The sequence below is a fragment of the Papilio xuthus genome, unplaced genomic scaffold (genome assembly GCF_000836235.2).
Source record: "Papilio xuthus unplaced genomic scaffold, Pxut_1.1 DF828177.1, whole genome shotgun sequence".
NCBI classification, from domain to species: Eukaryota; Metazoa; Arthropoda; class Insecta; order Lepidoptera; family Papilionidae; genus Papilio; species Papilio xuthus.
In genome coordinates this window covers 3,147,300-3,175,029 of record NW_013530472.1, presented here as the reverse complement: position 1 = coordinate 3,175,029, position 27,730 = coordinate 3,147,300, and the positions used below count along the sequence as shown (strand labels likewise).

General features: G+C 32.7%; 3 protein-coding genes across 4 annotated transcripts; all 3 read left to right on the top strand.

The window, feature by feature from the left end:
* The first annotated feature begins 2,325 nt into the window (after positions 1 to 2,325).
* On the top strand, positions 2,326 to 14,038 carry LOC106113855 (uncharacterized). The gene is made up of 3 exons (XM_013306889.1): positions 2,326 to 2,423; positions 4,616 to 4,910; positions 13,369 to 14,038. The coding sequence occupies exons 2-3, from the start codon at positions 4,629 to 4,631 to the stop codon at positions 13,846 to 13,848; spliced, it is 762 nt and encodes a 253-aa protein (XP_013162343.1). The 5' UTR covers positions 2,326 to 2,423; positions 4,616 to 4,628; the 3' UTR covers positions 13,849 to 14,038.
* Positions 14,039 to 23,070: 9,032 nt separating this feature from the next.
* On the top strand, positions 23,071 to 24,129 carry Fln (flightin). 2 transcript variants are annotated; one of them, XM_013306508.1, is made up of 4 exons: positions 23,072 to 23,199; positions 23,311 to 23,500; positions 23,619 to 23,882; positions 24,004 to 24,129. In XM_013306508.1, the coding sequence occupies exons 2-4, from the start codon at positions 23,325 to 23,327 to the stop codon at positions 24,017 to 24,019; spliced, it is 456 nt and encodes a 151-aa protein (XP_013161962.1). In that variant the 5' UTR covers positions 23,072 to 23,199; positions 23,311 to 23,324; the 3' UTR covers positions 24,020 to 24,129. The 2 variants fall into 2 exon arrangements, with proteins under 2 accessions (XP_013161960.1, XP_013161962.1); XM_013306506.1 differs by having other exon boundaries at positions 23,071 to 23,199; positions 23,619 to 24,129.
* Positions 24,130 to 26,514: 2,385 nt separating this feature from the next.
* LOC106113591 (uncharacterized) lies at positions 26,515 to 27,730 on the top strand. Its single transcript, XM_013306425.1, has 2 exons — positions 26,515 to 26,771; positions 27,267 to 27,730. The coding sequence occupies exons 1-2, from the start codon at positions 26,624 to 26,626 to the stop codon at positions 27,728 to 27,730; spliced, it is 612 nt and encodes a 203-aa protein (XP_013161879.1). The 5' UTR covers positions 26,515 to 26,623.

Here is a 27,730-nt window from a genome sequence, read left to right as displayed (position 1 = left end):
CCTTTAAAACTAGCTGTAGCCCGCGACTCCGTCCGCGCGGAATTAAATAAAAACTTAATAAGCCTATGTTTTCTCCCAGATTATGTTCTACACTTGTACCAAGTTTCATCGCATCAACTTTGGCATTTATAATACTAGAAAGATTAAAAACATTCACATACCAACAGCTGCACGTAGACATGTTGCTAAGCCTATTTTTCGACCTACATGAGGAATATGAGCTTCAAGTGACGTTTTATCACAACAGGGAGGAATGAAACATTCTCCGCTGAATGTCCGCTCTGTTATATTCCATAGGCTAAGAAACTTATCAATCAATATATGATAGGGCATGGTGCGTAGAGGAATTTTTAAACAAGATTTTAGGTGTTCGAAATGTTCTGCATTGTGGTGATATGTCATCATCATCAGCTATATGTCCCCACCGAGGGTCCTGGAGCCTACCCTAAGTTAGGGGTGACTAGGCCATACTGGTGCGGGTTCATTGACTTGACAGGACCGGACCTGCAGATTGCAAGTCAAGTGCTTGACTCCTGAGCCACTGACTCTCTCGGTGGTGATATGTGTTTTTAAAAAATTATGTTTATAAAAAGTGAAATTTTATTGAATATTAAAATGAATATGTCATAGCGTCAACCGAACTTGGTAATTTACCGACTCTATACTCCAGTCAGCTGTACAATGTGGTGCGGCTTCTGTATGTTGAGAATAGTTCTAGGAAAGTCAAAGTTTGTTTCCATTGTCATGAATCCACGTCATATGACGAGATACATACGCATATTTAGTACGTTGAATTTAAATTCTTAAATTTAAGATCGATAAATGTGCAGTGAACAACATCGTCATTAAAAGAATATGTATTTAAAAGCGATTACATAAAAATGCTTCTTGATTAAATTTCAAGATCTTTATTATTGTTTCTTAATTATAATTATATCTTAATAGTGATTATACTTTCATATATTTTCATCGCATATTTATTTTTGATATTGAATACAGATGACAGCTGAAAGATCCACTAAACGCAAGGTAAGTTAAAAAAATTATTTAGTAAGTAATATTAATTCATAATGAATTTAATGTACAGGCAACTAAGAAATGCAAAAAACTTTTGTGACTTTAGGTAAATTCTATATAACAAAGAGCTAACAAATCAATGGTATTACTTCGATTGATTTCATGAAATTTTAATGAGGACGAAAAAGTGTTAATTCACAAAGGAAATTCAATACGTCACAATGGTTTTATAATGATTTTGAATTTTAATACTAATTAACTATCGCACAAATAAATACTCATTGTACTCTGATAATAGTACAAGCATAAATATAATTTCAAATATTTACAAAGTTGTGGAAACATTATGATACCTACAAAATTATGTACTGCTCAGAGGAGTGTTTCTGTATGTTGTTTACATATATCTTAAGGCATTCCAATGAAGACCGCAACCTTGTCAATCAAAACCGCAAATAGTTCAGTATTGACCCCATTCCACCTTAATAACCAATGTTCTGCAAATTTTCAAGCACATTTCTGTAATTATGTTTATTTTTTAAAACATTAAACATTTTTCTTATAGTGTACCCTTGACAAATATAAACTGCTAACTAATATTATATTATGTGCCAAAAATGAAAAATGTAGATTTCTCGTGTCGTCACTAAAAATGGAAACAGAGTATAAAAGCGTTTATTATATTGAAAACAATAAGGCAGATATCCTCAGCATTGAAATTGGCTGCCAAGTGACAGTCTATTGTTTGTTCATATTTTGTCATATTAAATAGTTCCCAGTCCGCTTTGATCCTTCGATTTGTCAAAATTCATCTTCATTTTGTAAACAAACAATAACAGTGGTTAAATTAAATTATGCACAGGATGTTTTCTTTTCATTTGAAAGCTTGATTTTATCAGTTATTTTAATTAGAATATAAGTAAACACACCATTAGTTTTTAATTATAATATATAAAAAGCACGCATAAAGAGATATATAACCTCACTTTTTATACACAAACCGTTAGCTTTTAATAGCAATTAAGAAATGTAAAGAAAAGTGTCGCAGTATACATTTTAAAACAAATTCCACTCAAAATAATAAAGTATCGGAATCGCTCAATATTATGATAAAGTATAAATATATAATTTAATCATTATTTGCTATAAATATATTTATCTGGCAATAAGCGTACGTCATTTCCATTTACTACGCATCAACATCTTTCATATGAATAACAAGGGCGATGGAGGCGCAAACTTCAATTTTCAGACTAGGAAATCATCTGTAACAAAAGTCAATATATTTCTGTATAGCTCACAGTTAAACATAGTCACGCCTACGCGAGTCAAACGTCGCAGGCGCCGCTACCGAGCTGTCCACTGCCCAGTCCCGACTTGTATCTCGACGCCTGAACACGCATCAGGTCAGTGGAAATTCACCTTAACTTCCTATATTTGTTAACGCTGAAATGCGAATGTATCCCGTCGATGTAAAACTATGCAGTGCGACATTCATTAATTATATATTTTTGTTTACAATTTTATTCAAAAAATTCTATCTTATCATATAACTTTTTTAATTCATCCGATCTTAATGCATGTTCGAATTACGTTCGCGCGTATTTTTAGCTGTGCCGTTTAACATACTGAGTGCATACAATACGATTTGTCGAGCAAACAAAAACCGGGTTTTGGAACTAAAAATACCTACATATCGAATGTTTCGCGATCTATTTTAAAACGTTCTAACTGTTCGGCTTGCGTTGAAATCAAGACGGAATTACCGTTCGGAAGATTTCCGAGAATTCAATGATTTGGAAAGAATTTATTAATAAAATGTTACGTGATCTTCGTTTCGTACGGTAAATTTTTTTCTCATTGTCTGGAATAAATACTAATAAATTGATAAATATTCATTTAGTTGTATCTTCAAGAATCCTCCTGTTTTCTAAACAACTGAGTAAATAACGTTGTTTTTGTTTTTTATCCAATTAGGCTTCACTAATTAAGTAAACATTTTCAATAAAATCAACAATGGTATTTACATTTTGTTTTTGCGTTACTTCGTCAACCAATTAGCTATTTTGTGAATAAAATGGACTGAATATTCTGATTTAATAAAAAATAAGATTAAGATATAATACTCGTTATATTGAAATTTGAAATTCGAAAAGAAATTTAATTTTCGAACAAACAACTCCAATTGGAAAGGTTTTGCTATCAAAATGAAACAGGTAAAAAAATTAAACAAATACAATTTTTAATCATATAGAAGAAATATATTTAACGTAAAGTCTTAATACAAATATTTACCTTATATATTTCACAGAACCTATTAATCGTTGAACATTGAAAATTGCTATTTAATGTCAACATCATAGAAAATTGTTAACCTTTACATTTATGAAATACAATTTATTTCACATGAAAATATTTTGTTTTCACAAAAAAAAATAGTCTGAAGCAAATATAATTGAGACATTGAAAAGAATTTTTCCACGAACTCGGTTAGTAATTGAAAATGTGATTTGTATTATTGTTAAGAAAATCATTTCTCGATAATTTTTTATTGAAAATACGCTTGCGTTATACAATTAAAGGAAAAAAGCATGGAACAATAATTTTAAATTCTAATTCTAAAATACTGTAAGTACATATTTTCAATTATTTCATTGTTACGATAAATATTTTTGACTAATATTAAAACAACACTATGAATATGACTTCAAAATAAACGCAAATGCTTGTATAGGTGGTATAAGTTAATATCGATTATCTAAATACAGCTACGTTATTTCTCAAATATTTAATTTGACTAGACCACGCTGTGTAATTAATATAGCAAACCGTCTACCAAAGATCAATTTCTACTTAGCTATGTATGAGCAAATATATCACTAATTGCTCTCCAGTTAACGTCCATTAGCGGTGGATAATACTATGATACACTTAACGTATTGATGCCGAAGTAATGATTGGACAGTAGCTTCACCACCACGTACAAAGTACACAGTGTTCAACGTTTAGGCAGATTACAGTCAAACGTTAGATTGCCTAATGCAAACTAACTTCGGCCGTTATGTCCACGAATAGAGGCGAAAATGGTATGAGAGAATATTGCGCTACGATAGACACGGAAAGGTTTGTCAATGTTTTGGGGAATTCGAATGTCCACTGTAATAATATTGAGCATCGATCAAACAGGCTGGTTACGGTTCGCGTGTCAAACGCGCTGCGTTCCTGACTGACCGAGTAAATATAAACTCCTACGCTTTTGATACTCTCTATTGGTTTATTGCGGACACCGAGTTAAAATTGACTAAAATGCAATGTGATATTTTTTCAAACACAAAATCCAATCCCTCCTCCCAGATAGAGACTGGTTTGTGAAGTTGTTTTTTAATATCCAATAGTACAAGTGGCATTCAATTGGGATTTTAGTTTAAACCTTTTCTCTCGTTAAACTCAGTTACTACAACGTAGTAACTATTAAATGTTTGCGTATTAGTTAAGCTAACGAGGGAGATATTGGAACTTCCGAATGTTCTAACTAGTGTAAATTTGCCGAAGATAATTTCTATATTAATAGTTCATTGTTATTCTACTATTTTAACAGGAATATAACAGAAATGAGTCGCGTAGGAAGAGGCCGACGCACGCGCGTCTACGATTGCAACTACAATAAGGGCGAGAGCTACTACCGTCCTGTGCTCGACCGGCTGGACGGTAAAGTGCCAGTCGCCAGAGAACCAGACCGAGACCGCATCAGGTCCGACGTAGAGAACCGTATCAAGACCGCACTTGATGACATCGAAGCTCCCAATGATGAACTGTTCGACTCAAGAGGAGCTAGAGCGCAAAGAGGCAGACCCCTGTCTTCCGCTTTCGAAGATGACGACATTAGTGATGAAGTAAGATTTTCTATTTTACTATACTTATTATAAAAACTTTTTAAAACGGCTTAATCTACATCAGCATTAGCTGCACGAATGACTCGCTTGATAGGTGTAACACCACGATTACGCCGAAGACAGCCCTATAATAGAAGTATAAGGAGACCCTTGCTTCTCCCTCTTCTATAAGAGTATTAAATGTTTTACAAAAAAAAAACATTTTTAGTGTCGTATTTTCAGACCCAGCATATCCATGTCTTGTTATTTAAATTTTATAAAATATTTCCGGAGCAGAAATTATTGATAGAAAGAAAATGAACAACAGAAATGAAAATAACGAAGCGATGCTTTAATTAAATTTTCAAGTCTGCCCGCAACTAGTTCAATTTCCATTCGTCGGAAGCAGCAACCGAACATGATTACAAAAATCTTAGAGCATTTTACAAAAAGTTATTGTGCAGGCACAGCTATAAGAGGTTCAAAATATTGCATAACGTTAACCCAATTAAAATATGTAATATGATACACGTAAGATATTGAAACTCGTTTGATTTATTCAAAAATATTTTGAATACTCTTTGGTATTACAAGATTTATATAGCCTATATAATATACCCGCGTACATCAGCTACCCTCGCGTCAAAGTCTAGTCTAGTCTAGCCGTTACAAAGATTATCCGGAACAAACACAGTCTTGCGGACAGACATTCAGACAGACAAATATTGCAATAATTGAAAGTTACAAATTCATTTTAGTATAGTATAACAAAGTTTCGGTAGTAATAATGATTGTCATTCTTCGATTTGGGTACTAAATGTTGATACTTTTATAATTTTTATAAATTTTATTATCGTGGCAATTTACCTGTAACGTTCATGAAGTGTTATCATTGGGATTAAAAAGAAACGTCCTTCTATAATTAAAGTTCCCGCAATCCAATCCAGTCCAATCCGAATTTTATCATGCATATGAGATTGAAAAACTACGCTATCATAACATGAAAGCTAAAAAAACGGCACCGTACACTGGGACGAATTTGTAGATCGAATATGCAGTGCCAAAATAAAATATTGGATAAAAATGCATTTTCTCGTAGACGTGTAGTTGTGGAAACCATCTTTTTTTTGCCATTCCCAAAGTTTTTAAATTTGTAATACCAACAAAATGTTTAATAATCTTATTTCGTAGAACGTTAATAGGAAACAACGATGCGCGTCATTTTGCATTTATATTATCTGTATTCACTTTACTTAAATACAAGCGAAACATCTCTACTACACTGTCATGAGGTTAACTCAGTCGAGAGTACAGGGAAATGTAAAGAGTCGCTTTGCAACTAAATATATTTCACAAAACATTATTACATTTATAAAACTCGTATTTAAAAATTATTTTGTTCAAAAATGCAGTTGTATTAATTGTAACTAACAATACATTATTTTTAATCTTGATGTTATATTTTCTATAATATTTATATTAAGTCTCGTTTGTGGTTGTAACTTCGTACGTTGTATCTTTGAATTAAAATATGACAATACAATATAAAAAAGTCTTCTACAGTATTCTCTTTATAATTTAAACTTAGATTTAAAACTACTTTTTATAACATATCTCGTAATAGATTCTTTTTCAATTAATCCTGCAACGTTCGCTGTAATACCGCGAATAACAAAACCGAGTAAAACCCTTCAACGTCTACATATTGACATTCTTATAATTGAAAATGGCGGTAATTAAATTCCTACAAACAATAACCAGATCAAATGGTTTCAGATGCTTTCTATTTTTAAATTGTCCGCGGTCCAATGTAATCAAGCCGGAAAGGTATTCACTGGAAGTTTAATTTAAGAGAAAACGTGAAAAAGGATTGGTCTTTCCGCTCATCCGTTGCATGACATGTTACCAAATAGGTTTACTGTTGGAAACATACATGTTACCGTCGTCGAGCTTTTAATCAACTTTTGCGTTCACAAATGAAATTATTCATTGTTTCTGTTTACGATTTCGCCGTATAAAGTAAATACAATTTTTAACTTAAGTGAACGATTTATGGTTGAAAAAAAGCCTCAATTTGAAGAAAGAACAAAGATGTCAATTGATATGTGACAATAATCATATCTACAATCAATTCTAAGCATAGCAAGAAAAAAGTGACGTGCTTTATGCGGTATCGCAAATTCATACTTTTTATTACCTATTTCCTAGGCAGCTAGGCATTCAACAAGGCGCGCCGTTTTTATTTTGTATAATTGCGCAAGCGCACCATTGGAATAACACTCAACTCCATACAAACGCTTAGACGATGAAAATTGCGTCTTAATTTAAACCTTTAAGCGTATTACATTCATTCTAAATATAGAACATATAACGAAAGTGATATTAATCATCACGTTATAAAAAGTTGAAAGTGATGATGTGATTTGAAATAGAGTTGTAAATCTATGTATCATGCCAAATTTCAATTGCACTCTCATTAGAATCATCTCATACATTGTTGCATTGTGAGCAACGTTTATATTTATGGTATGAACAACACTCGGATTTGAATCGCGTTGTACCTAAATAGTAGGGATGGTATGCGTCTGGAACATATCCAAATATTAGCAAAGAACTGTAAAATTAATCATATCCATTTCGATACGGGAATAAAAATTAACAAATATTATTATTGTAAAATCAATTCTTTTACTTTAAAATGAATGCAAAAATATATTATATCAAAAACATGAATTAAATATTGTTAAAATTTTTGTTTCGTGTACACGAGTACAGTCCAGTTGGGCTTTTTAATTAGTAGTAAAAAAAATTAGGATACGTTTTCAAGGTCGTCGTTACGAGTAAAACCGAAAAACATCATCGTAAACGAAATTTTATAGCTAGGTCGTTGTGCAAATCTAACAATAATGTTTACACGGTTTTATATCAAAAATAAACGCAACTTGGTACTAACCTAGAAGGCCTCACAACTAACATAATTGAGATACAAAAATGTACTAAAAGTTGATACGTATTGTCATCTCTTAGTTATATAGTGTCAAACATAAAACACTTAATAATTTTTTAGTAGTAACAATTTTTTTCAATCTGTCGAAAGAATTAGTTTTTAGTAATAAAAAATTATATAATACAATGTTTTATTTTTGATTTCAGATAGTGTCTGCATTATCTTAAACTTAAAACATAAAAAATTCTTTGAAATATCTTTTTATAATAAATATATAAACATTTGCGAGTGATTGCAACCTTTTATTTGAAGTGTGTACATTGAAGTAGTACAGAACGTTACCATTAAAGGCTTAACTAATATCGACAAGCAATGAAAAGATTATAGAGCCGTTGATGCAGGGAGGAGGTGGCGGTCTGTAGCCTCCATCGTAGGGCCTAAAAGCCACCCCAAGAACCTACGGCACTGCAACGTGTTAAACTCGATTATTTTACCATTCCATTACATCCTAAGAGCCTCGACTCTATAGAATTGAATAGTGCTTCCAGATACGGATTTATTAATAGTTGCACTCTGAAACATTGAATTGATTTTCGATAACCATCCTTAAATTAAATATGTAATTAAAATTTTGGTCAATAAATTCGTTATTTAAATTACATAAAATTATTTAAATGCCATTTTTTACTAAAATTCCGACGTTTATATCAGTACTTTTTACTCACGCGAGACTATAATTATTAAAGTTTAAATTAAATATAAATATGAAAAGGGGGATTTTTAAATCGGCACGCATCGTGTCCAAAATTTTCAAAAAGGTCAATGTAAAAAAATCGACACGAGCAGATTCCTACTCCAACAAGAGGCTGCAAACATGCAGTTTCGTCTTATTTTTTGATGATATTACATTATCTGCTGTCCTGCAAAGCATCTGGTTTTAAAAAAAACACGCAAAATGTTTACGCAGCCCTTGTTCAAACAATCTTATGAAAATGTAATTTTTATTTAGATCTTAAACAAAATTCGTTTTCCATTTAATTTACAAAGTTTGTAATAAGTATAGTATATCATCTCGTTGACCGTATAAACGATTGATTGAAGTCAAAACGTATTTACGTCAGGTTTTAAAACAACTATAGGCCCGCTCGTGTCACAGAGATTAATTGAATAACTCAAAAACGCGTATTCTCTTGGACCGTATTTCAGATTCGAAAGGTAGTAGTATTTTTTGTAATTAACTCATCGATGTAAATGACAGAAATCTCCATTGCTTTACGATTGCACTCTCTGTCTATCAAAAAAATCAATTAATTTGGATGTATTGGCTCTACGTGAAGTTTCCATACTATATTTATATTCTGTTCCGTTGCAGTTATTAACATCAAAGTACGTAATTAAAATGTAAGTTTTAAGTCAAAAAGACTCATTTAAAACCGAAACCCTTTTCCAGTAAGCAACTACCCGCGCGCGACCACATAAATAGCAGTTACAAGAAGTGTATCACATTCCACTATTTGCTTAATGAAAAAAGATTTAAGGTATTGCTTAGTGGAAGAAACCGCTAACTTAAAAAAAACATAGAATGTATACTTGTATAGATGTATAAATTTAGTCTGGATAATTTGTAAGTCAACGAAATTCTTGTAAATTTGTTGTGCACTTGAAATACCTTGGTTGTCGTTCACTAAATACGCCGGCAGCCGAAAGTTTTCTGTCTCCGTTCGCTCAAACGTAGACAGGGAGGAGTTTACTCGATAATTGATAATTAAGGTCTATATTTTTTACTTATCATTATTTATATTTAAGCTTAATAATATTTTAAATGTTTGGATGTTTGTTATAAAGCATTTTCAAAATGGCTGCATAGGTTTCGCTGAAATTTGGCATATATGGAAGAACACATACTAATTTAGTTTTTATTAATCCCGCGCGAACTGTGTCACAGAGGAACGCTAGTTAGTTCCAATATCGGGAATATGTCCTCGATACAGTTATAAACTCGAACTACAACTGTAACATAGAATAATTGCGTTCCAAAGGATTCTGTATTATTTCTGCACACCCCTTATGTAAAAGTCGACAGTAATCGCTCGGGACCTGACACTTGACCGGATTTTTCTCTTCCCCACTTCAACAGACGGGTAATGAGCACCGAGAAAAATAAACTAGGTTGAAGCCAATTATAACTGACGGTGATGTTTTTCAAACGAAAATGTGCGAATAATTTTATTTGGTATCGAAGAATGTAACTTACAAGAGACATTTTTCTATAACTGATAATCCGTTTCTTGAACTTTATAATGTTTGTACACTGAATTACAGTCTTGATACTTAATATAAAAAGTATTTAATTCAATTAATTTCAATTTTTCTGTGTTCCAATGTTTCAATTTACATAGAAAATAAATACATCATCATCAACTCACTATACGTCCCCACCGAGGAGCTCGGAGCCTACCCTAAGTTAACGGTGATTAAGCCATAGTCAACCACGCTGGCCAAGTGCGGGTTGGTTGACTTCACCACATATCTTTCAATTTCTTCTCAGATATGTGCAGGTTGCATCACGATGTTTTCCTTCACCGTAAGAACATCGGATTAATGTACATAGGTAAATCGAAAATCGAAAAACACATTGGTACATGGCGGGATTCGAACCCAGGACCTGCAGATCGCATGTCAAGTGCTTGACCCCTGAGCCACCGACGCCCTTGATAGAAACTAAAAATTCCTATACAAATAACACTTTATTCACAGAGATTGAAACAAAATCTAAAATGGAAGTGCTTCATTTACTCAAGTTTACAAAGGAAGGTTTCGAATACTGTCTGATACAAATAAAAAGTTTGTGCCGTGCTTTATGGAATATGACACAGCCTTTGCAGACTGATTCGCATCAATGAACGTAGCCTGTAAATTACATTCCTAGCTGGAGTTCTATTCCATGCAATAGAAAGCTTTTCATATCAGTTTAATATTGCCTGCTGCGATTTTACTTCACTCAATATTGTATCATAATTTTTTTCTTCTAAATAAAAATCAATGTTGTCAAACAACTTATGTGGACTTACTGTGATGAAATTTTGGTACGTGAAACTAAAAGATATTTAATTGTCAATTAAAAAAAATTCATTTACACATTATTAAATCTTTTTAAAAACATTCAATACAATTAAAACTGTGCTCAGAAAAAAGGTGTATTCTGTCCTTTGTTGTTTTAAAAATACTCGATCATAAATTCGCTTTTAAAACTTTATGCACGATCAATTTAAACAAAAGAACGTCACACGCTCGGTACACTATTCGTACGTATTCCATACAGGTATTGTCAGAGAAGCGGGAACAGTTTACAATATTGTTCTTTGTCTTTCCATATGTTCAATGAAATATTATAGAACGCCGGAACTATATGTCCCTGAGGGCAAAACTAATTTATGCTAACGTTGGACGTATAAGTATGATTTTTATGCTTTTTCAATTAAAAAAAAACTATAGAAAAACGTATGTAGAAAAACTGGGTGCGCGGCAGTGCACGCTCCAAAGGCGAGCATGACTTAATATTTTTTTTATATTTATTTATTACTATGTCTCGGTCTAACTATACGTTTATTTCGAGTTTGTAATATTTTGAATTTCTGAATTACATTAGGTAAAGTATGCTGGGATCAGCTTGTTAGTTAGTTAAGTAAACTTTAACTATGTATCTGAAACAGACAAGAATTTTCTTCGTGGCTGTAACTAAAATTATATGCAAGCAACTACGGCGCATCATTCGCAGATATTTCTGTTAGTTAATTAGAAATTTACTCTATTTTCCACGGTTTCGTTGGAAACATTTTGTTATTTACTTTAAACTTGGTTTTGAAGCGTTCTGTTTATACGGTATTTATTTAAACTATACAATTTTACACAGAACGTACTTGTGACAAAACATTTACTATTTTATCTGTTTACTTTTCATAATAGTGTTATTTGTTTGTTTTGTTTTGTGTGTTGAATATGATTTATATAATAATGTGCTAAAGATACGTATATTAATAACAGTAAATTCTAGTCGTTACCAGAATCAATTTTCCTGATGGCACACGCGTTACGTAAACTCAATATGGTTGCATTAACAAATAACCTATGAGTTAGTTCTCACATTATCATCATCATCATCACCTACGTTAGTCTACGGTTGGACATAAGCTTTCGCCATTGATGCGTACAAAATGCGCTCCTCCACCACAGCATCAAGCGATATTCCTTCCGTCAGTATTAGACGATTGGTCCGCTTTTATACTATCATCATCAGTTCACTATACGTCACAACCGAGGCGCTCGAAGCCTTCTCTAAGTTAGGGATGACTCGGCCGTAGTCAACCACATTCATCTTATTTCATTTTTGAATTTCTTCGCTGATATGTGCAGGTTGCATCACGATGTTTTAAATGATTAACTTTGTATCATCTCTTACTACTTCTGACATCAAAGTTAATTTTAAATATTCAACTAAAATATAATATTTCATAAAATGTATATTCAAAAGGTAACAGAAATGAAAAAAGCTGATTTCCAATTTTCTCTTAATATTTAAACTTAAATGAAAAACTCCCCTCAATTTCTGTTTAAAATATATAGTAACTAGAAGTAATTACTTCAAAGCATTTCCTTTTCACATTTTAATATTAGACTTTCAGAGAGATGAAACTTTCTAACTAATAATTACTGGAAGCTGCGCTCTATAAAAAATGTGTAACATCTTGTGTATTCACATTTTTCGTTTGAGAACACGAGTATAAAGTTATTGGAGTAGTTCTCTATTTATTTACAAAGAACGGAAAACTGTGAGTTAATATTTGATGCTGTATTTGAAATTAAAAAGCTGTAGTCGTGTGTTTTATTACCAACTCGGACACTGTAACATTCAATATTTATGGTTCGTTATAAAGAAGTTTTATTCAATAGTTTATGTACTGACTAAAAATTAATATGCAATATTAAATTTCCCACACCAAAATCGGGGCAGTGTAAATAATTTAAGACTGTTTTGTTATTACTCCTACATTATGTAACGTGAACCATTACATCTGCTTCTGATTCTGGCCGATTTAACGAGTACGTGGTTTCTGACGTCATGCGTCTAAATTTAAAACAAAATACCGTAACGTCACACTGACATTTCTCTTAGGTGTTGGAATAGATTTACGGCTGGCAGGCTATGCCCGAATCTCCAATAATTAGACGTTAAAATTAACTAACACATACGATACACCTAGTAGAAGAAGACGAAAAATAAGAACCTAAGATCCATTAAGTACTAGTTATGAACCATTAGTTTCAAATATAAAAACTATTAAATCAAACTGCCAACAATAAATTTAAAATCTTTGAAGAATTCTGGCGTACTGTTATATTTATTTCTAACTAAGCTCTTTCAAATCAATTCAAATCAAAACACCAGCATATATAGTCTATGTAATTACTGTTCCTCGCAGAAATAATTTAAACTATGGATGCATTCGATAATTGACAATTTGATAATTTCAGATCTCGGAATCTCTGAAGCGTTTACGGGCGAGCAAGAAGCGTTTCACTGAGGACATCGACTTTGAGAACAGTGTTTCAAATCTTGAAAATCGTATGCGAATTTCCGACAAGATTCTCGAAACTGTAGGTATCGGCCAATCCGAAGTAAGTGGAGCACGACGAGCTTTGCAAGAGAACGAAGAACGCACAGAGAAACGTATTGCACGCAGATTAAATGAAGAAAATGCTCTTACTAAGTGGACAGCTTTGAAGAATGTCGATGAAGAATCCGCTGCTGCGCAAAGGGCAAAAGCCACACGAGCCCGTTTGACAGATTTAGAAGATGAGATGTCTGAACTATCTGAGAGAACAGCTGCTAGGGAGAAACGTGCCGCTCGCCTGCGCGCTTTAGTTGCCGACTCTGACTCTACTGACACTACCGTTGCCGCCTCCAAAATTACCATCCGTGCCGAGAGGGAAAAGAAACAAGTCACTTTTTAAATATTAAAAAAAAACCCTATCTTTAAAAGAGCCATAAATTCTGGAAAAAGGGGTTAGAATCACCGCTAAAAATGAATATTTTGAAGATAGATGAGTTTGCTAGTACGTGTGGACCTGCATTTGTCAATGTATTATGATCGAATTGATGTCTATTTTATACTCGTTGCATAGAATAAATTGCTAAGTAACATTAATGTTTCATTATCAACTTCCAAAATATGCGTGGTATTAAAAAAAAACACGTAATGAACATTTCTCATTAATACGTATGAGTAAGTAGAAAAGGGATGCAGCGTGAAATGGATTTGGAAAGTATGCTATGCAAAGCGTACTTATTTAAAATGTGAAAAGTATAGTTTAAATTAAACAATTTGGTACTTAGTAATTACTCGTATACTAGTCTAATAGACTTATAGACCAAGAAGACTAGACTACATCGGGAACCAATATGTGTACATTTGGTGTTCTATCTGTTTCTTATTTTCCTTTCTTTAAGTAGCACCTTCTAAACTTATGCTAAATAAATAAAAGTAATATTAATGTATATGTTTGGATGAGGGATAAATTCCAAGAAACGTTATTTCAGAATCTGAGTTTTAAAACCGACGTCATCACGTCATTCAAAGTGATACGAAAATAAAGATATTTGCATAACAAGCTAATTTCATTGTTTTGGTGTTAAACAAAGTACGGTTGAAGTAATCGTCTACAAAGCGGTATGCATGGTATGAATAAATTATCCTATTTGAAGTATAAAGAAACCTTATCGATTAAAAGAGTCTCTAGTCCTTGTTATGGTATTCTTAACAAATTATAAAAAGCGTTTAGAAGATTACAAAAGCTTATATACGGCATCCCATTTTTTGTGACCACGTTAAAGTCTTACAGAGCCCTTTTTTCCATCTATATATTGTTAGGAAAAAAATCCGACACTGTGCCGGTGTACTGGCACAACAATAGCCTTACTAAAATGTCGACGTCTATGTCCCCTCACTAATCATTCTGACACTTGACTTAGTAATGGAAGCGCGCAATTCGCGCCAAAGATAAAAGTAAGTTTTTATTAGTTCTTTATCTCTTATCTCGATTTTTTAGAATACTTCCAAAGCAATACATAAACAAATAATATAATATTATTATTTTGAGGGAAGCTTACATTAAACGTCATTATAATTTGTTAATCCTAATAGCATCTATTCATCGCAGCAATATTCGTGAATGTTCCAATCAGGTAAGTCTGTTAATGGATTGGAAACATTGATATTTCAAATAGGAAATTATTATGGGCTTCAAAGCTGTTTTATGTGTCCCAACATTTCTAATATCTCTTTGTCTCTCTATTATCAAAAGCTTCAATTAGACCTACTTTAGACTAACTAGTATTATTTCATCTGTGGTATCATAGATTAGGTTAAGTAAGTTTTGAAAATTTTTCGTGAGAAATTATAATAAAGTTAATACAAAAACACTGAAGTAGTATTATCAGCACCGATTAGTTTCGAGTCTATTGGGGACCCTTGGTTAGGGTGAGTGGCACTGGGATTATTTTATAGTCGCGGACCGTCCTTTGCGACAGGCAGGCTTTTACAAACAAAAAACACCGAAGTAAAGACAGCATTAATCGGTTTGATGGTAGAAAGGATATGGTGGGGCACAAGTATGAAAACATCGCAAACCTGGGTATGCTAAGGTGCATATATTCCATTTTTAAGAGCAATGCCATCTAGAATAATACATCTGTCCTGTCATAATAGAATATCGATTCCCTAGCTATAGATCCAAACAAACTAATTTTCGTAACACATAATAGATGTCGCTACGTGTAATAAATCATAAAAAATAATTCAAAATACCGAAAATTAAAAATTAGTAAAATTTTATATTTAATAATTTTTATTTCAAGATAGTGAAGAAGAAAGAAGTTTACACAACAAAGAATACTTTATAGTCGGCTTTTTTGTCTTCTTCTTAACCCTTAATTAGACGAAATTTTTTGTAGCAAAAAAATTGTTTATTTTTTAGTAAAGTCATACTTACGTAATTTTCTCTAAACTAGTTCAGTAGATTTTTTCTTTATTAGTTGTTCGTCATACTGGACACCATCGAATCTAAGGATTTATTGAAGTATTTTTTGTATTAAATATTAAATAAAACGAGTTTAAAGGTTCGCAAAAGCTTATAGTATCGAGTATTTTTTAAAGCTTTGCAATGAAGCTTACAATATAATTAAGTTTACGTAAACACACAAGGGTTAATGCTTTAAATTGAATGCACTAGACCGTGCTTAAAGCGTATCGCGTACGGTATAAAATCTGACAAGGTATTACGGGCAGTGAAATTTGTCGCAACAATATGCCAGACTTTCATATAGATCTCTGCATCCACGTTACATACAATTACTCGGGGCCGGGATTCTATGAACGCAACAATAATTTACAACGCTTAAATTGTTCCCTTGGCAAATATTAATTATTAATTTACTATTTTACGGACATATTTCCTTAATAAATAGCTGGGAATAATTGAAAATTGTTGTTTGTTATGAATTTAGACAGTTTGAAAATAGTTTTGTATAATTAATATCTGTCCATTATTTAGACATTGAAGAAGGCTTAAGTCTATCAGTAAGCAGATAAGAGCTGATGATGATGATTAAATTCCTTAAGTGTCGGTTTATTTTTTAAGTAGTCCATAAATTCAATAAATTGTAAGACTGGAGATCTGCTATAAGATTAATAAAACATTTTACGTGTTTAGATAGACTGATATATATCTGGTAATTTATATAAACAAACGAAACGGTTTGATTTAATAAATATTCAAACTTAAAGCCCTTTATCTCAATCATTAAAAACATATGTAATGTACAAGTTATAGATAATTAATCCTTTAAATTATTTCGATGAGAGGGCTTGATATCTACTATAAGACATTGTTAGCGAACAGTTTGGAAACTTATATTCAAGATATTTAGTAAGGACTTAAAATATTATGAAGGGCAAATATCCTAAATGCTTTTCGTCAAATGTATAATAACTATTCAACGTAACTCGCTGAATAATTTAACAAATCAAAAGGTATCCGTATATACTTAAACGTCTAACAATTTCTATTACTACATCTAGATCAAGTCCATTACAATAATCTTAGTGGAGAAACTAGACTGTCTGTCACAAAGTAAATATATATGACCTTCTATTAATTGGTGCGCTTGTGGAATATAGATTTAACAAACGTAGAGCGTCGGTGGCTCATGGGTCAAGCACTTGACTTGCGATCTGCAGGTCTTGGGTTCGAATCCCGCCATGTGTTTTTCGATTTACAATTTACATATGTACGTTTATCCGACGTTCTTACGGTGAATGAAAACATCGTGATGCAACCTGCACATATCTCAGAAAAAATTCAAAGATATGTCTGAAGTCAACCAACCGGCACTTGGCCAGCGTGGTTGACTATGGCCTAGTCACCATTAACTTTGGGTAGGCTCCGAGCCCCTCGGTGGGGACGTATAGTGAGCTGATGATGATGATAGATTTAACAATGTTCATATGAATCTAATTGGTAGTGAAAATTGAAGGGATACCCCGTAAAGAAATAATTTTTTTAGATATTGTTGCATGGTCTCGCTTTAAACTTTTCCACAAAAAATATACTATACAAATCGAGACGATATTTAACAGATTTGTATTTAAAACAAAATGAGAATCGATTGAGAAACGATCATTTGTTTTTAATTGAAGAAATAAAATATAGTTAGGTATATCGTAGGTTACAAGTGAAATATTATAGTAAATTCATCTTTTCGAAAACTGTCTCTTATTCCAACAATAACACGATAGTCACTGTTTGTAAAGCCCTGTTAATTAGTGCTTGTATGTGCGTCTAGTTGTGGTCCAGTCGTTCCTATTTCTGCATCTATATCAGTAATAATTTGTCTTTGAGCTCCATTGTTACTAATCTTGTTTTGTAAAGCATTAACTGAGTTATTTCGCCTTTCAATTAAGGATATTTAAAATGAATTCCCGCGTGCTTTGTTACTTTAGACGCAATTTAAAACGAAATGTTATGCTAATGACTGGGCGTCAAATTATATTTTACCGAAATTAATCGGAAAAAAGATTCTTGAATTTTTATTTTAAGTTTCGCTAGATCATAATTACATAAAATATCTGCCGAAATAATGTCAAACAAGCCAGTTTATTTTGCAAATGAACGTGTCAGTTTTCCTAATTAGTGTTTACTTTGATATGGAACGAGATTCAAGTAACGTGCTCTCATAAAGCCTGCACCGGCTACATAACTAACTACGTTCATAAGAGCACTACTACGCTTTACTCATTCCCCTTGGATGTGGGTTAAGGTTGGAGGGAAGTAGGTAACGTTTTTGCACTCGAATTTGATTAGACGCAAAAATGATTCAATTTGAAAATATACAGAAATATATATAATTTTAATACTGATAGAGCCCGCTTTAACATCTTCGAAAGAATTGGCCCGGCTGGCCCGTTGAAATACCACGACATCACACGAAAGACAGGCGTGAAGTGGAAGCAATTCCGCGTTTCATCTGATGAGTGTGCGTCCCGGAGGCCTAATCTATAGTCCTCTTTCCCTTCCCACACAACAACAAAGAAGAGAAGAGAAAATAAGAGAACAGAAGAGAAGATTTCACTTAAATCGGTCCAGTAGTGTTTATGTCAAAGAAGGACAGACAGAGTTAATATCCCATTTATAATATTAGTAAGGATCTGGCTTTGTTCCTTCAAAAATCTAAGATAAAATTATGTTTCTGTACGCATGTTTTGGTAGTGTAAACTCACACTTAAGATATTTTTTGGCAAACTCAAAATCAATTAATTTTGTTTTCTTTTATTACTAAAAATCCTTGAACAAAATGCGAACAATGAAGAACAAATGGTTGGGAACAAAAAATACCAATGCCAGACAATTATAGTCTGGCACATCATCCTGGCCCGTCTCTGTCATCTGTCACGAGCACTGAAACATTTAACATTTATCATCAAAAATAGTGAAACCGGTGGTATTTTCTTACTTGGCTATAATTATGTTCGCTTCATTTCGGGCGGATCGTTATTAAATTTTATTTTGAGTTAAATGTTATGCCCTATCTCCATTACAAGACTACAAGGCTGGAGCGCGGCTAATTGGGATGTTCGTTTCGCAAATCGAGCGCGATATAATACAGGATGACTTAAAATTAATTACGCCGTCAGCGTAACGTGTACAGGCCGAGCCTATAAAACATTACTGTTATGTTAACATCACAATATGGAATCCTCCACCACCACCCATGTCTCTTTTACGCTAATACACAATTTATATTTTCATTTTTAAATCACCCTCTATTATATTTTTTTACGAATAAAAAATGTTACCTACTAGCAGTTAATAAGCAGTAACATGTTTACGCAATAAATACTACTCATTTACTTGTAAATGAGTAGTATTTATATATTGTATTGTATATTATTGCTCTTGAGCAATAATATCGAATTATAACATCGATCATGTTATAATGTATGATATTTTAAGACTCGGCTTCCACTGCCATCTAGTGCAAAAAAAGAGATTGTAATCCTTCACATTCGTTTTGAAAAAACAGAGTAAACGATATGTATTAATACAACTATGTATGTGAATTAAAAAATAAAGTAGCCTATGTATTCTTCCGGACTGTGTTCTACATCTATACCAAATTTCAGAGAGATCTATGCAACTCTTCTCGAGATATCTTCTAAGAAACATCCACACAACCAAATATTCTCAAATTACAAAACTCTTTGATGCATCATTTTAAATGAATTACGAAGTTTGAGTAGCAAACAATGCTATTGTAGCTATTGACATCGTCTTCATTATAAAGGCAATGCCCTGCTCTATACATTATCTACTAGTTAATCCTCATGTTTCACTTATATAAAGGAACGCCATCGCCCTCTGACGTCGAATATCTGATTTCTTATTGTTCTCCTGTGAGGGTACTTAAAGTCAAGATGGACTTATGACGTAGTTACCTGAATATATCAGGCCAATAGAGTATATGTTTTTGTTGTTATCTAAGGCATCATGTTCAGATTGTGATAAAAAAATCTATTTAATAAACAAAAATTATAAACACGCCATATTTTTTTATCTTATATCTTTCATATGTGCCATTTTAAGTAACATGCTGTACAGTTGCATGCTGTAAATTATTTTTAATCATATTTTATGTCAATTAATATATGATATTTATAAACATCCTATATATTGGCAAAAGAATTCGCACGGCATTGTAGACCAATGATCGATGCCAAATAATTCGTCAATACGTGTTGTTCATATGTCCATTGTCATTGTTGAAGTAAATCTGCTTACATAATTTGCTTTCAATGTTGTCCTCATATAACATTGTAATAATATAAATGAGTTATATTGGTGTTTTTAAATAATTTTTGGCAAATCATCTAATGTCGATATTTTAAAAGTCATTGAACTCGTTCAATAGTCATTTGTTTGTTTGTAGGTTACACACTTATTCACATACAAAACCTAGTTAATACCACGTAATAATATACTTTCACAACAATGTCTGAGTATTTATTCTACTAGTTATCGCTCACGACTCCAAACCCGCGACATTAAAAATAATCTTAAGTAGCTACTATGTGTTCTTCTAGACTATGTTCTACGTATGTGCAAAATTTCATCGAGATCTGTAGAGCCTTGTGGAGATACCTTCTAACAAATATCCATCCATCCATCGATCCATCAAAATTTTCGAATTTATAATATTAGTAAGATTAGTAAGATGGCTCTGTACTTTCATGGTTTTTAGATTTGGATGTTACTAATTAATGATCATTACTAGTTACTAATTGAATTTGAAACAGTATTTCAAATTCAATTATTATATAATTTTCGATCACAATTCAAATGTGATCAGAAACTTCTGTGATAAATGAACTAATTTTAATTTTAAATAAGGTCGCATGCCAATTAAGTCGTAATTATTTTAATAAGTTGGAGTTGTCGTTCTAAGCCGCAAATAACTTCCATGAAAATGTCCTTTCATTGCTATTAAATAAAAAATTAAGACTTCAAACTTCTCTAATTTCCAAAGCAATATCAGAGTCATTTAAAATTTAAAAGTATTACGAAATTAACCTTCATCCTAAAGCTTATTTGGCCTCTTTCAGTTAAAATAATTCGGATTAAATTATAAAATATTAACAACAATGTAATTCCAACAAACTGAAATATTTTTTAATACCGGTATTTAAATTAAATATGCTTCGTCTTTTACCAACAGTTGTTGCGATCCAAACTACGATGTTTATATAATCATTCACATAGCAAACGTATCGCATAAAAAGAAAGCGGATCCATTTTTGTTTCGGGACTAGGTAACAGAATAACTAAATGCCATTGTGTTATCCTTCCTTATGTCCTTATCATAACTTATTTAACCCAGTGTTTGACACTGTTTCAATACGTCAAACCATCAACACAGGCAAACTACGCAATTATCAAGTGGTTATCGATTTTAGATTCTTCTTCGCTTTCGTACTTCAATGGTATCGAAGCTTAATAGGGGCGCTAGTCTCATGACAACCGTTGCCAGGCAATAAAGACGCAACATCGCCGAGTTCGTGACTATAAGAAAAATCATATTATTACCAGACATTCAAGGTTATGGAATTTTACTATATTTCAAAAATGATAACGATAAATTGAACATCGCCCACTCATTTTTTTAATAATGAAATCTTACTTATCTTATAAATTTGAATGTTTAGATGGATGTATGTTTGTTAGAAGGTATCTTTAAAACGATCTCGATGAAATTTAGCATAGATGTATAACATAGTCTGGAAGAACACATAGACTGATAATCACGTTTTTTTTTTTAATTCCGCGCTGTCGGATTCGCGAGCTATAGCTAGTATAGTGATAACGATAAATTGAACATCAACGACTGACTTTTTAATAATCAAACTGTCCTTGAGCTACTAATTAATCGTAATAGAATGTGAGTAAATTCATTTCTTAAAGTTTCTTGGTCAAGAATTTTCAGCCACGAGTTTGAAATCACGTTGAGCTTATCGTATATTTTAAATCACGTGTATTTTAACCGTGGAACATGTGTTCAAAAAACTTATTAGCTTTGATTTCTTCAGAGAGTTGTTGTAATACCGATGCCACGACTGCGACGACGCCATTAGAAACTCATCTTAAGAAATAAATAAACAGTAATAAGAAAGTAACAAATTAATTTTACTCTATGGATTCTCTGTTCCATGAATTATTTTGAAAGGCAATATTCTACATGTTAATTAATTAAATTACTTGTAAAGCTTTTGTAAAGTTATATTGCTACGCTGGATTTTTTTGGCTTCACCTTTAATATTTTGAAACAGGTCGAATGAAAGGTTAAGCAAATTAAAATATATTTATAAGTGGTGACCCGGGAATCAGTGACAGAGATGTGGTGCTTGTAGAAATATTGTCGACACTTATTTTTTCAAAGTGAATGAGAGAGACGGCAATATTTTGGTAATATATTCTGACAGACAGCCACTATAAAACTTGATTCTAAATTAAAACAGCAAACAAAATGAGCAAATAACTGTTTGACGAATGACAATATAATTCAGTAATATTTGCTTAACTTTTATAATCAATAATCTATTCGTACATGTTTAATATGTGTTCTCCAAACATAATGTCCAAAATTGTGAACTGTTTCCAAAAATATTATTTTAACAAATTAATTCTATTAAATAAATTATTTTTCTTTTATGATTAATTATATCTTTTATCCCTTCCATAAATTAATCATATTTTTATTTAATTTTCGTACGAAATATAGAATTAAATCCGCGTAATCTATTACATCTATCAAGTAATCTAGAACTTCGATATTAATTGATATTTATCTTTACAGCTGACCACAATTTGGCTCGCGTCCATGATTTTCTATCATTAAACATTCGTAATATCACCGTGCGATAATTTATGTTCTATTGCATTTTAAATTCAGTTACGATATAGAAGCTACTTGTCAATTGGCAAACATCTAGATACAATTGTATTTTATTCTTGTCGATCAAAGTGAACTCTAGTGCAAATTACGCTGGCAATTAGCAGCATTGAAGAATTTCTTGAACGTTCAATGTATTGACAGAAAGTCATTGGCAGCGATTACCACGGGCGCAGTAACGTGTGCTGAGCCAGATGGGGTCGAAGGGAGATAAATCGGGAGGCTGCTTACGACGCGAAGCAGCACAGATCATCAGTCGCACTCGAACGATCAAACTATTCACACGTTTCACCATATCTGAATAGGTCCGTGTAATTTTAGTGATGTGTTTATCATATGTGTTGTGTCATTACAATAATGAACTTTTTCATAATTTTCACGAGTGCCAGTTCATAATAAATATGTTTTGATCTCAGAATCACCTTGCGCGATGTGGGATGACGTAGTGGAAGAAACTCCAGCGCCGGCCGCGGCAGCTCCGCCAGCTGCAGACACCCCGGCGGGGGAGGCAGCCGGTGAAGAAAAACCTGAGGTGGCCGAGCCCCCTCCACCGGTAGACAACACAAAGAATGAACCGCGCCGGCTTGTATTCAAGCACTGGATCCGGTAAGTTAATGCATACTCAAAGTAAAAGTCAAACACTTCAAAAGTTATAGTAGTTTTATTTAAAGAAAAAAGAAATTACAGCGTCAACTTAATATTTTTTTTATCATTTTCTTTTCAGACCGAAATTCCTTCAATACAACTATATCTATGATTACCAGCGTAACTACTACGACGATGTACTCTCCTACTTGGACAGACGCAACAGGGGACTGCCTGTAGAGAGACCACGCGCTCAGACGTGGGGCGAGCGAGCCCTTAGGACGTACCTATCCAAGGATAACAGTTATACAGCAAAGACGTACAACAGAGACACGACTTTGCTCAATCACATCTCGACTGCTGCCCGTTTCCAACGTTACCACAGCAAGGCTCGCATCGCGAGGAAGTATTCCAATCTCGGATTTAGCTCAGTATCCCTTTAGCTTTGCTTAACACCCTCGCTTAACATCGCTAGGCGGACGAGGCCCCAACAACCGGGCGTGACCTATTTATCGATGTTACAGGATTTCGCTGGCGTGAGCTAACTCTCGCCGACGGCCGGTAAGCGCATCAAGTAAACTCATCACATCGAAAGCTGTCCGCATTCCTATTTATAACATCGTTGAGAAGACAATAAATAATAAGTTTTATATTGTCTTTCATTTATGCTTGCGAAGACCTTTAAATAACAACTGATTGAGTATTGCCTTCACAAAAATGTCTGATGTAGTTGAACAGTAGATATGTTTATTTAATGCCTCAAACTAACACAGCACAGCGATTTTAGACACAGATGCAAGGCGATGTGTTTTTGAATTATTTTAGTTAGTTTACATATAAAACTCTTAAGCCACTTTCTGTTGTTTAGAAAAGCGCACCTGATGTTCCAAACTATTTTTAATGTAAACAAAAATCGATTTTTGCACTTCACTTTATGATCTAAATTAAGATACAGAAGTATTAGCTCATAAATTTAATACTGCTGTTTGATGTTACGGGTATGTAGCAAAAGTTATGTTAACAAACCTGGATTTTTTACTTACAATTTAGTTGTTTGTTTTACATAGAAAATTAGCTTTGTACGTGTAGTACATTTCTCTTTGAATTTTAAACAATGCTTTTAGAAATGCTTTAGTTGGCGATCGCTCATTGTGACGGAAACATAGGGAAGCTTTTAGTACAAGTAAAACAAATGACAGTCGAGGAAATAAATACCAACGTTGTATCCCGGTGTCGTCTCAGCAATGTAATTAACATCAAAATTACTAGTAATTTAATATGCCGGTGAGTAATGTACTATAATCGATCCTGTTTTTCGACTAATAGGGTATATTAGATAAATTGCTATATAAATGGGCCTTATTTAATCCCCTTGAATAACAAATTGTTCCGAGACAATTTATTGTGGAAAAGAGATAGGGGGCGGAAGCTGAATTAATAAAGCAACGTCGAATCTATCCTCGCTCTCAAGTACTAAATCAAAATAAACTTGCGCGTAGACATTACTATTAAAGCGACGTTGTTGTACTCATAATCATTTATTTATCACGGTTATACTATTAAATAAGTATGAATTGACGTTTAAATTTTTTGAGGGTTTACAGATTTTAATTGCTATAGCAGGCAGTCAAATTCTTGTTTTTTTTATTTATTGTTAGATTTAGTCACAAAAAAAGAAATATTCTGACAGAGATATGTTCATCACATCAAACATTGTAAGCAACAATTTAAGGGCCAGAAAATGGAGGTGCTATCTCGGTTAGTTCTAACAGAAAATATGTAAAATCTAAATGGGCATATAAAATTGCATAAAAGAAAAAAACGTTGCAGCACAATACGAAAAGTTTCTTATTATACTTTTTGACATTGACGGGGGGCGCTAGTGAGTTGTCATAGTTTGACTTCAACGGATCAGATATCCTTGTCAGTCCGTAAATCGATTACCAATAACATTTTGAAAGGTAACACTTGAATTGTGTCTCTTATTGTCACGTAGTGACATATTCGTTCGTCGTCCACTAAATTTCAATGTCGAGATATCTAAAATAACTTATCTTTGACAGCTCAGTGAATGTAATCGTTTGGACGTAGTCCAGAACACTTGCTTACCTACCAGGTAAAGCCGGCATTCAGCCAAATTGTTGATAATTAAATGTAACGATGATCACGATATCTCTAGGATATCTTGATCGTTCGATTAGTAACATGCTGATAAGAATAAAATCAGACTGTCTCATTAATTGGACGCGGCAATGGTTCAATGACACTACGATGAATTTATAAAATGTTAATTTGTTACTGAGGTACAATTCTTGGACTTTCTTGAAATTCAAACTAAATATATTTGTTAATAAACATACATTAAGTATTTACAGGACAGACGGCGTGTACTAATTATTAAAAAGTACACTTTTACTATGACTAAATTTAATTTTGCACACATAGTTTTCGAATTTACATGATATGATAATATAATTAAAATAACGACAAAAGCGTCATCTATCGACACAGAAAAGCTTTGTAGCCCGGATCAGTAGCAGGTGTTTAAAATACATATACAATGCTAATTTTGCAATGTCATATAATGACTACTATATATTTAACATTCTGTCATTCTAGGCCAGTGTCTTGGTCGTCTATTTTCATCTGATCCCCAGCGAAACTATTGTCATTATCTCTTTTGTCTATTGGAAATAACTTAAACTAGTCGACAATAATATATCGATATTTACATTTGAGTTGGTCGGAAAACCTTGAGAAATTCCTAGTAGATTATTGACTAGGAGAAAATTTCTATATAAAACCTACTAACTCAATGTAATGTTAGGTCGTATATCGTAAAATTCATATACACAAAGTGTAAACTTTTATGACAGGCGTAAAATTTTATTTGACACGATATAATATCGATAATTTTAAAGAATCCATTAGTTTCGACGTTGTAAAGTCTGTTGTAATACGTTATACAAACTATAAATATTATAATTTAAAATTGTATTTATTGTACTATATTCATTTAGTATTATTTCCTTAATTTTATATGTATATATAAAATTAAATAAAAAATGGATAATATACTATTTATAAAACAGTGCATCATCTAAAAGCAAAGTTATAAACACTCATCTCGATTGAGAATAAACGATGAGTGGTTGCTGGAATCTAAATTTAATGTTTTTGGTTTATTATTTTACTTCTGATGCCGTGTACACTAAGCATAGGAAGCAAGGACAGCAAAATGAGCATATTACTGACGGATCTGAATTTATGAAACGTGTCGTCGGTGGATCAAGTAAGTAAAGCAAATAACTATTCCTTAGAATGACAAGTATAATCGCCTTTTATCACTTTTACAGTGACAGTTGTGATTTGAAGCTCAGGGCCGCAACACACGGACAGGTTTAGACATCCGACAATGGCAGCGTCAAGCCATTGCGTCGGAGAGCTTAAGACAGCACCAAAGCTGCTTAGAGCTGTCCGTGTACAGCGTCCCTTATTGAACATCAATTGTCATAATCTCCTTTAATCGCTTATGTTAAACAAATGACGAATGATAATTTCATATCAGAGACAAGTGTACCACAGATTAAAAAAAGTCTAGATTATAATATTACTACATACCCATGATATTTAACTTTTCTTCATTTGAATACTGAACCCCTAATTAAACTACATGTGTTTAATGAGGATTATTATGATTCATTTATACGTATTAAGCAATAGAATCATTGAAGAAAAAAACTTTAAAATTCTTGATTTTCAAATATAGAGCGTGTTTTGTTTTTAGAATTAAATTCAAGGCCGAAATTTCTTATGTTTACCGCACCATACAAGTTGTGCGAAGGTGAATGTAGTGATGAAAGATCGGTAATGGGATTTCCAGTGTATTTAGGAAATTATGCTAAGAAAGTATATAGAGATACTTACATTAGAAATTACAATAAAGAACTAAATCAAACCGACAAAATTACTCATCCACCAAAATCGAAAAGTAAAAAGACAAATAAAAGGAGGGAAACAAACCCCAACGGGAGGAGCACCACATCGACAGAACCACCGATTTTTACTGATGATAAAAAAGAACGATTAAATTTTATTATAAATAAAAAATCAGACTGTAGCTGCCCATATTTAGATCCTAATATATGTTACAAGAAACGAAATCCCGCTATGAGGCAAAAACAGGAAATCTTCATAGATGACATCAAAAAGCTATTCACAATATATCGAAAAACAAAAGATATAATTTAA